Source organism: Athene cunicularia (assembly GCF_003259725.1).
Source record: "Athene cunicularia isolate RWA chromosome 2 unlocalized genomic scaffold, athCun1 chr2_part1, whole genome shotgun sequence".
Classification (NCBI taxonomy): domain Eukaryota; kingdom Metazoa; phylum Chordata; class Aves; order Strigiformes; family Strigidae; genus Athene; species Athene cunicularia.
This window is the reverse complement of record NW_020799095.1, coordinates 46,100,529-46,115,292: the sequence shown is the minus strand read 5'-3', so window position 1 is coordinate 46,115,292 and position 14,764 is coordinate 46,100,529. Positions and strand designations below refer to the sequence as shown.

At 41.5% G+C, this 14,764-nt stretch overlaps 1 protein-coding gene across 1 annotated transcript in view; it reads right to left on the bottom strand.

Annotated features, from left to right (window-relative positions):
- Window positions 1-14,764, bottom strand: part of PRKAG2 (protein kinase AMP-activated non-catalytic subunit gamma 2) — a 221,201-nt gene that overhangs the window by 132,675 nt on the left and 73,762 nt on the right. Inside the window, exon 3 of the mRNA XM_026843521.1 lies at window positions 9,050-9,329. Within this exon, the coding sequence (XP_026699322.1) occupies window positions 9,050-9,329 (280 nt within the window). The remainder of the gene's footprint in view (window positions 1-9,049; window positions 9,330-14,764) is intronic.

Sequence of the window (14,764 nt, the reverse complement as noted above, 5' to 3'; positions counted from 1 at the left end):
CACTGTGCCAGGGAAGCTTGTCAGAAGTTTTGCTGGATTATCAAAGCACCTGCAATCACAGTTAGTGGCTCCCAATACACACATTATCAAATATATTTCTTTAAAGGTTCTGATGGATGGGAACCATTCATAGGTCAGTGTTCAAAAATTAGACCCAAGACCTATTTTCTGCCAGGAATAAAAGACCTTGCCTGTCCTCTTCTTATTTAAAACTAAGAACATGGCTTCTAGCTTCCTTCACTTGATGCGTTCATTATTTTAAGTACAATAAAATTAAAGTCCATTAACTCACTAGGCTGGAAAATCCTAAACCAATTAATTTTAAAAAGTGGAATCTTTGTTCTCCTTTGCTTTGACAAAGGAAACGTGAGCTTATTTTAGTCAAATAGAAAGCAGAATGGAAAGACTTAGCTCCACTGCACAGATTCTGGAATATTAGAATTAGTTAGACCAGGGATCTTAACATAATGTTGGTATTACATAATTTCCACAGCAGTTTCACTTCTGTCAAACTGCAAGTACAAAAAGGCTTCTTACTAGACTTCCTAATTCAGAGTATGGCGATGGGGAAAAAAAATCCTAAACCTGACACCATGCAGAGCTTTATACTAGAAGATATTTTCTTTGCTTTTCCACATCTCCTTGTCTCAGTAACAACCAATCTGCATTTAAATTTGCTGTATAGACCAAATGGGCCATTGCCAACTCCATAGTTGGATGATCACTACACAAGTTGCTGTAATGTGCTCCAACCCCTGATTGAATCAAAATGGATGCTATAGGCTCTCCTTGCCTGTTCATGACTCTACCAGTGACCGCTGGAAGTGACACGGTGCTAAAGCAGATGCTGGAGGCTCATGTGATGGTTTATATCAGCTCAGCTGCAAGACTGCGGTGTTTGCCCATGCTTAGTTCCCATACAAATGGGAGTGTTATCTTCAGTCAGCTTTACAGTCAATGGGAAAACAGAATGCACAAGTGAAACCAGAGAACAAATCTAGTAATCCATGCAGGCAAGTAGCAGAGTCCATGTGAAGTCTTTACACCCCTCTCAGTGTAATCACTGGTTATCGCCAGGGCTCTCCTTCAAGATGCTTTCACAGCCCCAAAAGTTGCATAAAGCAAAGGCTCATTTCCATAAAGCCCATAAAATGAGACCTGAGAGTGATCAACACATCGCCCTATTGACTCTCACAGTGCACAGAGATTTACCATCATTATTAGGGGTTTTATTTTCTTTTTAAAATCAGTGTTTTCATTCAGTACAAGCTCAGTCAAAGACCCAGCAAGGGCTCTGTAAGAGCTACAGGCTGCTGGACCAAGACTGGGATTTAACTGTACTTTACTTACTCTGCTACACATACTATATTCCCCAAACCATGCATTTTTTTGCCTTGTGATCAGGTTCTTTCATTCCATATTTTTCCACATCAGAAAACTGATTGATTCAACATTTATCATGTTTATTCAGCCCATTTTTGAGGCATTTTCCATGGACTTTATCTAAGAAGCTGAGAACCCATGATATCTGTAAAGTTTGGATCTGATATCTTAATTAATAATACTTCAGACTCTAACCATGTATCAAAAGAGCTTGGATGCACAATGCATTTTCAGTGGGATCATGACAAGCATTCACAAGATTCAGATAAAGCAATGTACTTAACATTAAATGTATGAACAAACCTACTAAAATAAACAGCATTTCTCCAGCACTTAAAACCAAATACTTGCTTATGGACTAAATTCTGAAATGATTGATCTAAATGGAAAATAGACACACAAATGTGTTTGAAAATCTGCTCCTACATGTACTCCTGCATTTTTAAACTACAGGTAAAAAAACCCCAACCCACAACCACAAAAAAAATCCCCCATGACTTATATCCAAATGATTTCCTGTGATTACACAGCTTGAGACTTTAAAACTCTCTCTTCAGCTTTACTGTTGCTTACATTACTGCCTGTGGGGGGAACATGCACATGAGTACTGCCCTGCAGACTTCTCTTATCAAAGGACACAAAGAAGACCAGCAGTGAATGGCCACCAGGGTTCATCAACCTTTGGAGATGTTCAAACTGTAGTTTCTATTTCTCCTGCATGACAGTAGCACTCTCTAAAAGAGCAAATACAAAACTAAGGTCTTGTCTATACATCAAAAAAAATAATAACCTGGTTGTTTTTTAAAAGTCTGATCATTTGTAGCATGTTCCACAATTTAAATCCCAGGAAAGAGATAGAAGATGAAAATGAATCTGGTCACAGGTCTGGCCCATACTCTACAGTTGAAATTTAGAGACTGAAAAACTTCCCTTTTTTTTTTTTTTTTTTTCTTTTCATCATTACATCTATATGACTAGTGATTTGAAGATAGTCTGAAAAATCCTTCTTGCCTAGAAAGAGTGGTAAAGAATATAAAAGCATACTGAATGTACTCCACCTATGCAGATAACTAAGGTGAAATGGGAAGCGCATTGACAGATAGCTCCAAATAAACTAAGACCAATCACCATAGGCACATTTTAACCAGAAAAATCATCTGCTGCTGACAGTAGATGTCACTAACTGGCAGGAGAAACCGTGCTGAATGTGGCTTGTCTTTGGTCATGCAAAGCTGTGTGCAACACCAGCCTGGCTGCAGACATGCTGACACATGTTGTCTGCAAAAAGTAATTTTTCTAGCATAGACAAGAAATGAACAGTGGCAGTCCCCCTCTCTGCCTCTGTGGGCAAAGCAAGCTTGGAAAATTATATGGTTTTGCACAGCAGTACTGGAATAATAAAGCAAGACAAATGGCTCTGCTCCTTTCCTAGGTTTTATGGGATGACAGTGGAAAAGCCTATGCCACCTTCCCAAGGTGAACCTGCACTGAGCAGCCCCATCCTTCCCCAACCTGGACCCTTTGTCCTGCACAGCGAGGGTAGTCACAGCCAGAAACCAAAGCTGCCTCATGGCTTTTCCCTCTGGCATCCCACCCACCTGCCCTTTCAGAAGGCAGAGGGACTGTGAACAGATAAAAAACTGAAGATGGAAGTGGCCTTAGCTATTTGGCATCCTGATGCAGGTTTATAATTGATGGTTCTCTACAGCTGTGGTCCAAAGGCTGGGAGGGTCCAAGACTACGGGGTGAAATAATTGATTTAGCAAAGCAATATCCAAATATAGACTCCAGTAGCTGGCACAAGGGAGGACAGTCCATTGCATAGCACCAAGTGTCATGGGAAGGTATTCCTAAAGAGTAATGGTGGAAAATAGCTTCAGTCAACAGTACATGAAATGCCTGTGACCAGCTACTGACCCTTCACAACAGCCTTTTCTCGGCCTAAACTCCACTGCAAGTTATTACCTAAATGTCATGAATATAGAGTAAAATCTTGGGGGGAAATGAGTTTCAGTTTAAGCTTGAAGAAAAGTTTTAGCACACATCAGCAGCACTTAGGAAGCCTTCAAGGGAGCAGAGCTGCAGGGTTTTCCCCATTTCTTCCTTTGGGCTATTGCAAATGAGACCTACTTGCTCCATCTACAGGCAAAACGTAGTACAGTCATAAGCTTTTCTTACAGCATAGTCTAACCACAGTTATGTTCTCCAAGAAAATAAATTATTAAAATGAATAAAATTTATGACGAGCTTTCTGTATTGCATCCTGTAGTCTTCTGAAAAAAACTCTATCTGGTCCTTTATTATTGGAGCACCAGGAGCCCTCCTTATAGGTTATTTTAGGCACCACAGTTATTAATATTAAATTTCAGAAGGAGAGAAATTACCAAGAGAAGACAGAATATTAAAACTTTATATCGAAAAACTTTTTCTTCCTCAAATACAGTGCAAATCCACTGTCATTCCAATCTGACCATCAGATTCAAGGTGTTTGAAAGCTGTGTAATTTTCAATTCACTCCTGTAAACAACCTTTAATTCTGAGCTAAATTTATCTTTTGACCCCATCCACCACAGCCCAAAGCTCTAGGTCAATGGAAACCTTTTAATTGATTCCCTTTTGCTATTAAAACTGGCAGCACCATCAATGTGTTATGAGTATTGCTGTTACTTGAACTGATGGTTTTGGAAGGGGAAGCAGGACTGGAAAATGCCCTGTTGTCCTTTCAAGGGGGCATTCAGCCCCATGGAAAAAGCTACTTTTTAATGACTTAAATTTCACTCAACCATCTACTTTTAATAAAATATTAAGGGTACTTGATTTTAGCCTACCTGCAGGGGTAGCTCCCTAACTTCTACCTAGTAAAATAAAGCTTTCCTCATTTTTTTATATATGTATTTGCTCTGAAGGTAAAGCTCATGCAAGAAAAGTGTAATCTGAATTGTGTATTTCCCCAGCGCAGGTCATTCTCCTGTGTTTACTTTGGATGACCTCAGTTTGCTTTTGTGAGAGTAAATTTGTGCCACTTTTTTTTCTCTTGGCATTATACTTGCTTATGCAAACTGGTACACAAGAGAAATGCGCTCCCATCACAGCCAAGACTCAATAACGTCTTAGAGCATTGGGTCCCAAGTTGTTCTTCATGACAACAATTCAGGAAGTTTAGAGCAAACCTATGACTAGCTAGGAAGCAGATCCACAATGCCAGTTTTGAAGTCACATTTCACAGCACCTCAAACTTCAACTTGCACATCTTCACTCATCCTTTGTTCCTGTTGTCCCTGAAAAACATCTAGGAATTCGGTGTCAGCTCTGTAGAAGCCTCCTGCTAGCTACAAGTCACTTCAATTTTCTCATTTTTTTCTATCCAATTAAAATGTAATTGCTCAATGTTTCACTGCTGCTCATGTGCCCACACTGGGTAAAACCCAGGTACTGAGCTCTCCATCTCATAGAGCCAAGTCTTCACTTGCAGAAGGTGCCTGGCTTTGGGAGATGTCAGGTGGGCAGCACTGGGTGGGACTGCCTCTACCAAGCTTCATAGTGTGGAGGAGCAGCATTAGCAAATCATCTGCTCCACCTTGAAGCCAAGCTTAATTCATCCCAAACACATATTCAGTTTTCAACTGTCAGTCTAACAGTGCTTTTGCAAAGAAATTCTCAGACAAAAAGAAATTAAAAAGCCAAGAATTAAATTTCAAAGCACTTATGCAGAAACCCCACATGCAAAGAGCTGTCTTGGATTTTTCTTGCGGTGAACTTCCCAAAACGAAGGGGTTGCACCAGTGGCCAAGCACATACCTCACCCAAAAAGGTCCCCACAGAGCCTCTTCCAGAGGGGCCTGAGATGGATTTGTTGCCTTTTCAAAACTGGGACACTGGATATAAAGCCCCAATCAGCAGTTTACTGTTTTGAAGCTGTACTTACAAAATACCTGAAGTGGCTGGCAGCCAAGTACACGTTGTGGGAAGGTATTTTTCCTTTCAAGGCAAATCTTTTGTCAGATCAGAGACGTGGGGTTATGACCAGATGCTGAACCAAAGGGAAAAGACACAAAGATGAGCTTTTGACTATTGCCAAAACAAGTGATACAACATTAAAGATGAGCAAAAGCTTTAACTTAATATTTTAAGCCTCATGTCTGCAAATCACTTTCTGTTTTAATATCGTCCTACCCTAGCCATTAATGCCTTTCCTAAACTGCATATATCCAAAAGGCAAAATAACAGCTGGGAAAAGAACAACTACATGGGACAGAAAGTGTTGTGAATACCACACATAGCCTTTAAAATAAAAACAACCTAGGAAGAAGTTGCTTCCAAGAAAAACAAGGAATATGTGGAGTAACAGGTTAGTCTGTGTTTTGAACAATGTGTGGGGGAAGGAAGTGGAGGGAAGATGGGGTATGATATTTAAAACAAAGACTGCATATACTTCCCCCACATACTGCTCCATGATAGGGCAAGGAGCGCAGCACAGACACATTTCAGATAAAGCTGGGGACAAAAAGCCCCCCGAGTCCCTGTGAACTTTTATCCAGTGCTTTTTTTTTAAATTGCAGATTGCCTGGATAAAATACAGATTTGCTATAAATCCAAAGGGAAGGCTCCACTGCACAGCTTCCCAGAAGAGCCGTGGCTGGGAGGGGCCTCTGGAGGTCTCTGGTCCAACTCCTGCTAAGCTTTAAAGTGAGGTGTTCAGAGCCTTATCCAGTCAACTTATTAAAATCTGCAAGGGCAGCAATTTCACAGCCCCTATGGACCCCTGCTCCAATGTCATATCACCCCCATCAAGAATGTTTTTCTTACACCTGCTTGGAGCTTCTTTTGATGCCTTCTACCCTTTCACTGGGCATCCTTGAGATGCCCAGCACTGCCTTCTCCATAACCCTGTTAGGTAGATGAGGACAGCAAAAAGGTCTTCTCCTCCTTCTTCTTCCTTATACACCACATGCCCCAGTCCCTGACTAACATAGTGGCCCTTTGCTGGACCAGTATGTCCCTGTCTTTCTTGTACTGAGAAGTTGAGAACTGGACCAAGCACTGCAGGTGTGTCTCACTGGTGCTGAGCAGAACGGGAGGATGACTTCCCTTTGTGAAACTCTTCTTAGAGCAGCCCAGCAAATTAGTATTAATTTTCATTTTAATACTATTAACCCAGCACCAGCTGGGCTGTAAAGGCAGGCAAGCATGGCAAGTCCATCTGAATTCAATGCACTCACAGTTTCAGAACTGGTAAAGCAACCTAAGTCCCATTTTAACATAGGTATCCCAAGCAGCTTGAGAAAATGGGATTTTTATCACATAGGCTGTGACAATTTTGAGCAGTGAAGCATTTATGTACCTTCAGAAATGTAAATCCATGTGCTGGTCTAGCTTTTCTCAGGGCTCTTCAGCACTGCATCTGTGCAAAGGTCTGAGATATCTGGTCTGAGGAGTGTCTGAGAAGTCTTGTCATTCAGGAAATGCTGTTCAAGCCACAGAGACTGTGTTTTGAGTGGGATGTAACCAATTATCTTTGCCTTTTGTAATACATAGGGATATTCTTTATTTGTGAAGTAGCAGAATGCAAAAGTTTTGCTTGTGAAAAGCAAATACAACAGAAATGCTAACCCATACATTTCCTGAAGTCCTGAAAAGGTTTTGTTAAATAAAATTCAATAAAATTTAATTAAATTCAGTAAACCCCAAGAGTGTAATTGATTATTGACCCCTGTTTATCACATTCTGAATAAAATCTACTCTAATGTGGTAGTGAATGGTATGTATCGGCATGAGTCTCTCTGTAAGAGAGCTAAAAGATGTGAAAGTACGTGGTGAGAAATGTTCTGGTTTGCAAAAAGCTGCAGAATGGGAAGAGTTATCAATTTAAACACCAATTTTAATCATCGTGCCTTTTCCAAGAGGCTGTCACTCCTTCCCAAAAAACAAAAGATCATGAACACATAAGCCCAGCACAATTCCTGCAACCCTCTCTGGAGCAGCAGGGTCATGGGTATCTTCTGTTAGCTCAAATATAGCATGGCCCTGTTCCAAGCCTGTTCCTGCAACAGTGATGTGACCTTATCAAAAGGATTTTGCTGACTACTTAAAGATTCCTTTATTTAGTATTCTGTTGGACCTAGCTAGGACTTAAATAGTGCTGTTTGCTTGGATAACTTGATTAAAAAGTCACACAATGGCTTTGCTATGCATTGTATATTGACGTTATTCATACAGCAGCAAGCCCTTCTCTGCATACTCACGTCAGCAGCATATTGTCTATGCCATATTTAAACCTATGCGGACTAGCAAAAATAACTTAAATGGACTTTAATTATTGTGAGGCTTGAAAAAGGGGGGAGCATAAAAACATATCTGAACTTCAAGCAAAGAAGAACAAATGTCCTTGAATAGAAATGATGCTTGGAGTTTACTTGGAGTCCTTCAGAAACACTGACTCCTACTCTCAGTTTCCTGAAGGTGTTTTAGAGAGAAGCAAGGATTGGAAAAGAAGACATTTCAATTAAGCTGAAGCAGAGCTTCTGATAACTGTAAAGAAAAATCCTACATGGGTTTGTATAGCCGTGCTCTTGTGCACAAAAGTCACTATGAAATCACTTGTTCTGATTAAAATCAACATTTTAAAGGGAAATTCTGAGGAAGAAAACCAAGAAGGTCCCTCTATACTATTTAAAAGTCACTGAAAGCTATCAGTACATTGCAGGAAACATACAGCCAAATGTAGTTATATGCATCACTAATCTTGTACCTACGTTGTCACAGAAGATTTGCCAGCAATTTATCATCGAGTTATTTCTTCTGTTCACGGAAGGAAAACTCACTGTGGTCTCACAATCCAGCATCCTCAGTGGCAAGATATTATCCCTCTCTTTCCCCTGTAACTCTCTTCCCTTCCTACAGGCACTAACCCCTTGGGTATACCAGGTTTGGTTTGTAGACCAGCACTGGGAAACTTTATTCAGCAAGAAAGTTTTAAAATTGAAGCCTGTTCTCAATCCTGCTCAGTTCTGAGTCTTAATGGTGTGTTAGCTCACAGGCTGCTGAAGAGGTAAAATCTGTGCCTGATATAAAGCATGCAAGTGTTCTGAACCATAGAGGTCTATGATGCCTTTTATACTCTGGCAGAGGAGCTCAGACACTCCCTTAATGGTCATTTGATTGGAAACACATAATTTATTTCTATCCAGTAAAGACCTCTTTTCACCTCCTACAATCAGACAAAGAAAAATCAATTAAAAAAACAGCTGAAATTCTCTATGGAGTCTACAGAAGCGAGTCTCCCTTAGCTCCCAAGATGATGTCCTTTCTGTGCCCACCTCTACCACAAATCCCATGAACATCTCCAGCTATTCTCAAGCCCTGGTGCTGACGTCCAACCGACCTCAGTGAAACCACCTAGAAAACTCCCATTAAGGTGGATGCAGGATTTCTAAGCAAAGCTTTAAAGCATGATTTCCCTCCTCAGCCCTGCATAGGTGTCCACGGCCCTGTAGAGGTCATACCCTGATGGCCAGCATGTCAGAAACCCAAAATGCATGGTCAGTGAAAGCGATAATGAACAATTAGCACATGCCTCATCTGCACTTACTTCACTACCGCAGGTAAAGAATGGGCCAAGCCCAGAGGTACCGTGTATCTTCCTGAAATAACATGAGCAATTTCTTACTTTTTCTTGATCTGGAGAAAAACTTGATGCCCCCAGGAGAGGTAGACGGATTAGAATTGGGGGAGGACTCTTTGGAGGAGGACCTGAAGATCCCACTGAAGCTCATTCGGCGTGGGGAGCGTGGGGGAGACTCCTGGTAGGGGAAGGGGAACACTGTTTTGGGTGACCCAGGGCTATGTTTGGATCTCACAGGGGCAGAAACGGGGCTGGATGGTCGGTTCTGAAGCCCTTTTGAGAAAAGGCCTTTTGAGGGACTGCCGGCAGAGTAGTTTTCTTCCACCTAAGGAGGAGAGAAAAAGGAAAAAAAAAAGAAAATCACCATTAATTCAGGTCAGCTTGGGCAATCAGGATCTCTGAACTTGTTTTAACACAGTCAACTCCTGTTTATTTGGGTGGTGGATTAGCCAGACCTCATCTTCTCCAGCACCTGCCTCCACTGACAGGCAAATGCATGTGTGCCACCTCTCCGGGCTTCATGCTGCCCCTGGTTCTTAAAGATGCCCTGAGTTTCACAAAAAAATTACAACATGTGTGCATACATTTTATCATCACATATATAAAGCAGGATTTTCTTTACTGCTTTTATTTGCCACACATCTCCCTTCCCTGGACAACTGAAAGATGACTGGCAATGAATTTATTTAAGGCAAGGAAATACAGCGCCCCAAAGTCTTCCTCCTGAATTTAAGCACCTATCTGCAGTACTTACATCTCCATCGCAGAACACGACACAGCACAGCGCACAAGTTCCCAAGCGCCTGAGAGGCCTCTACAATGCTGGCCACTGCCACAACTGTGGGATTGCAACTCCAGTCCCAAAAATAGAGGAACCATTTTAGAGTGATGACATTCCTGCTAATTACCCTGTCCCCAAGCTTGGGTATGACCTTTCTAACAGCTGTATCTCTTTTGGGACCTGTGCTGGCTTTCCAGCTAGCCTGAATATCTATGCACAACACAGCACTGCAGTGTGTGGGCTCGCACAGTGAGGGGCAATAAAAATCCAGAAAAACAAACAAAAAAAAAGGAGCAAAGATTACATTCTCCCCACATACAATTAACAGAAGCTGACCCAAAACCTCTGTGGGATTTGTCTGTGCCTGGGTTATACATAGAGTCTATTTCCTTCTAGATGCACAAAGTACTTCTGTGGGTACGAGGCTGTTTTTTTAGCTGGGGGTGTTTCTTATGAATGAAGGGCTCTGTTCCTGGCAAAAGGCAGCGTTGGGTTTTAGGTCTCCAGGGGATGCATAAGCAAAGGCCACGATGTATGTGCCCATGGGCACAGTGTGCCACTGAGTTTCCAGCCCTTTGCATGCTTGCTCCTCTCTTCCCAGTCATGCAACACGAAACAGGCGGTACGGAGAAGACAGCAACTTCTACCTGTGAAGATGCCACCTGACATGTGTCAGTCTAGTTATGTACGGGTATTGTCGCCATGGGAGTCACTGTAGGGAAAACCAGCATCTTTTATTAGGATGATTTACACAAACAAGGAGATGAAAGAAAGCCTCATATGTATGTATGGCCCTCCTTTGGGTCAGTGAAGGGCTTGTGTATATGAATCCAGATAAAAATGGTCAGCTGAGTTTAAAACACATATACAATTAACTTCCTTTCAAAATAATGTTTAGCCACAGCTCCAAAACACTTGTAGAAATATGTACAAGCAGCACAATAGCCAAATAGCTGCTCCCTCCGTAAGACAGGATCCCACTTGTAATCTTTTCTGTCTCTTGCACATGCACTTTGGACCAGGTCCTCTTTTCACTTGGGATGGGACAGAACTGGAATGGGTTCTGCTCTGTGGGAATTGTAGAAGGGCCTGCAGATAGCATGGTCCCTCATTTGGGAAAGTCTCTAAGCTAAAAGGCAAGTGACATTTGGTATGGGAGATGGACACAAATGGCATGGGTCACCAGGAGAGGCACAGGGATGTGCCAGCACAGCCCTCAACAGCTGATGAATTCTGCTCTGTGCTCCTCTGCACAGCACAGAGATGTCTGGGAAGAGACACAGCAGTTTTTTACACCTGCACACTTATTTTTGACAGCATGGACAAAAATCTCTCAAAAATATACCTGCCCTTTTGCAGATTAATTAGTTGCCATCAAAGGGACATTTTTGGAAAAGATAAATCAATTCGAACTGAAGTAATGGGTACCAAAAGCAGCAACAGAATCTTGACAGTATCCATAAGAGAAGAAAAAAAGTAGTGTTTCGTGCTTAATGCAGTGGCCTGAGCCTCAGGTTTGCCTCCCATGGATTCGGTGTGCAATCTTGAAAACTCATTTCATATTACACATCTATTTCACCATGAGGACCGTATCTCCTTTATTCCACTCAAACTCCTCTGGCACACAGATGGTCTCCTGGTGAGTATTTATCAAGAATAATAGGGTACAATCCCTCAACTGAGACCTTGAATAATAACCACACTATAAGTAAATTAATAAACAAATTGCGCTTTTGTCATGGGTAAAATAGTCCCAAAGTGATAGCCTTTTCAAAAAAACTCATTAACTTTACTGAAATATCATCTGTAAATCATCTGAGACTACTTTTATGTTGCTCTGTTCACAACTATACAGTCCAGGAAACAATCAAGTAGTGCAACGGCACCTCCTTTTGCATTGCAATTTAAAACTGTCTGTTGCCAAATATACTGCCTGAAAGTGGAGAGTATGAACATTTTCAAGTTCACTTTAACCATAATACAAATCTACCACCACTACTGTAATTTAAGACTGCTTCCAGGACAGTAATTTCATTATAATTTTTCCTAAAGTGATGAACCATGACATTTGTAAAGCTAAGAGAAGGACATCATTCTGGTGCTACCCTTAATATGTCATGTTATCTTTTCTGCATGATTTCTTGGTTATAACAACACACTGATAGGAGACACTTAAAAAAGACTAACATGTCCTCACATGCTGAAGCAATTCTAGTAATGTAAAATGTAAAGCAACAATTTGTCAAAAACATCAGTATTCCCTTGTATGCGCAAGTCAAACACAAAAGCTAATTGTTCTCAAATTCTGAGCAGAAGCGGTGGGATGTTTTTATTTATTGCAATCACATCCAGTTGCTTTCTCTCCATCATGCCAGGCAGATGAATAAGCTAATTGTCTGAGCGCCAGGGGCACGCTGCTAAATACACATGTGCATGCTCCTAAATTAAAGGAAATTACTTCATCAAATTCTTCCCCAGCCGCTCCATGTGTTAATTACACAGAGGTTACACCTACCATCAAAGCAGATAAAATACCTGTGATTTTGCTTTGGGAATTACAACAGGATTGCCTTCTTAGAAGATTATTTGAGGTTAACGGATTGAGAGTTTTAAAAGATGATTACGTACTTCTGTGAGTAAAATCAGCAGCAACAACAGTTATCACAGCATATACAAAAGTCACAAGGCAATGTTAATTTTCATGCTTCAGCTGGGAATGTGGAAGAATCTCTGCTGTGGAATAAACCCCACCATCCTACGCAGACTCGGCGTGACAACTCTGGCAGTGGTGCTAGAGGCAGGTTACACAGCTAGATGGATCATCAGCCTGTTCTTCATGTTTTTTGGACTCACTTACTGAAGCTATGACAGGCAGGTGGGCACAAAACTCCCACATGTGCAGTGGAAACGTAACTGTTCCCCCAGCTGAGCTGTAGCAGCAAAAGTATTGTACCCTAGTTTCTCACATTAATAACCCTTGTACATCAGTTTGTGCTGGTCCAGGAAAAGCAGTAAAGTGAGATCGGGGAGAAATATGAAAGACACCTAATAAATGCACATTGTGATATGGTTTGTTTGACCCTGACTGGGTAATTGGCCTTTTGGAGATAAGGAATCCAAACACACAATGCAAGTACAATACAAATCAATGCACAAATAAGGTCTAATCAAACAAACTGAAAAATTCCTCTAAGTATGAAGAGTATCACCTAATTAAAAAACCAAACAAACAACAAAAAAACATTCCCTGTGTTGCCTTTGTGCAGAGCATATACAGAATCTTTAAACTCTGTGCCCTAACCTTGGACTCCTTAAACCTTACAATGAAGGGAGAGAAGGAAATGTCAGCTCCTGACTGTATGTCTGCAGAGAACAGTGCAGTGGGTAAGGCTAAATCAGCAGCTCAGTAATACTACCAGTGCAAACCTACCCCCAGCCTACAGCAATGTGCTCCCTGGTGAGGTTAAACAACCAAGCAGAGTCCTGATACATCAGATGGGCTGTTTCTAGCAACTGTTTCGGCTTGTTCAAGGCTAAACCAGTTACCTTACATCACACTGAGTAAATATATCCTAAAATGCTGTAAGACACTATCAATTTTCATGCTTTGGAGCATAAAAAGATCCTCAGCTGGGCACCAGGGAGAGACTTTGCTCTGTTGTATACACCAAATGATTTTAGGCAAGTTTCTAAAATACATCCAGAACTAACCACTGTTGAAAAATAAAGCAATGAAACGAGACATGTCTTACAGTGCTTGGCACCTAGTAGACTTGGCATCTAGTAGATCAAATTTTTTGAATGAAATGTAAAGTGATAGTGTGGCACCTGCCCCAAGCATGGCAGCTCTGGAAGATTTCAACACAAGAAATGGCATCCTTGAAAGCTGTCCCTGTCATTTCACCTGGATGAGGGAATCTTTCTCTATTCCTCATTTTTTATTTCTTTCTCCTAGCTATGCATGTTAATGGCTCAGAGTCATCCTGTGATGCACCAGCAGACCCACAACTTCATTTTCAACAGACAAACTCCTAGATGACAAATTCCCAACATAAACTACTACCAGCCCCAGACCACCCCATACCAGTGAATGAAACAGCTGGACAAAGGCTCAAACCGTTGAGCAGTTGTCCATCACACTTCCCTGCTCACTTACCATCTGATGAGCATTTAGTCTCTGCCATAAGAACTCCTCAGGTGCTGCCTCGGCTTAGAGAAAGCACAAGCCAGGAACAGTCCCAGGTTGCATGTGGCCACCCTGCTGTAGTGGGTGCAAGAGTTTGGCTATGCAACAGGACTGTGCCCAAGCCCTTCATCTCTGGGCCAAAAGTACACACCCTGACCTCTTTTATTTATTGCTCCTGTTGACAAATCCCAAGTGAACAACCTTGTTCAGGAGTGTTGTTAAGAATTTATCCATCCTGAAGGTCCATCCAGGTCTTCCTGTATAAGGTCCTTCTCTATGATGAAAAAACCACCTCTCTCAGCATCATCAACTAATTTGGTTAGTATGCTTCTGGTTTTCATCTCAGCCTTACTAGCAAAGACCAGTCCCAGGACTGAGCTTGGGGAAACCCCACCAGTTCTGTCCCTCCACCCAACAGTCATTCTTTCAATACCACTCTGCCAACTTTCCCCTCATCTTTTTCTTACCTGACTCTCATTTCTTCATCTTCTTTTACTAGAAAGATTAAAGCGCATTACATTTAATCACTACCATATGATAATCCCCAGTGCAATGTGCTAAGAGACCAAACTATTCATACTTCACCACAAACTAGTCTCTTGTCCTCCACACACCAACCATTTCAGTCCTGTCTCTTCTCACTCATGGGCAGAAATTTTCCCAACATTGTTGTTTTCTTTCCTATGCTTTGTACTGAAAATTTGATCCCTCCATTTTACCAAATAAAGCTGTCTCTAAGAAGCCATTTCTGCTCCCAGTCTAGATTTTAAGGACCACTTAACTGTAGGGAAGT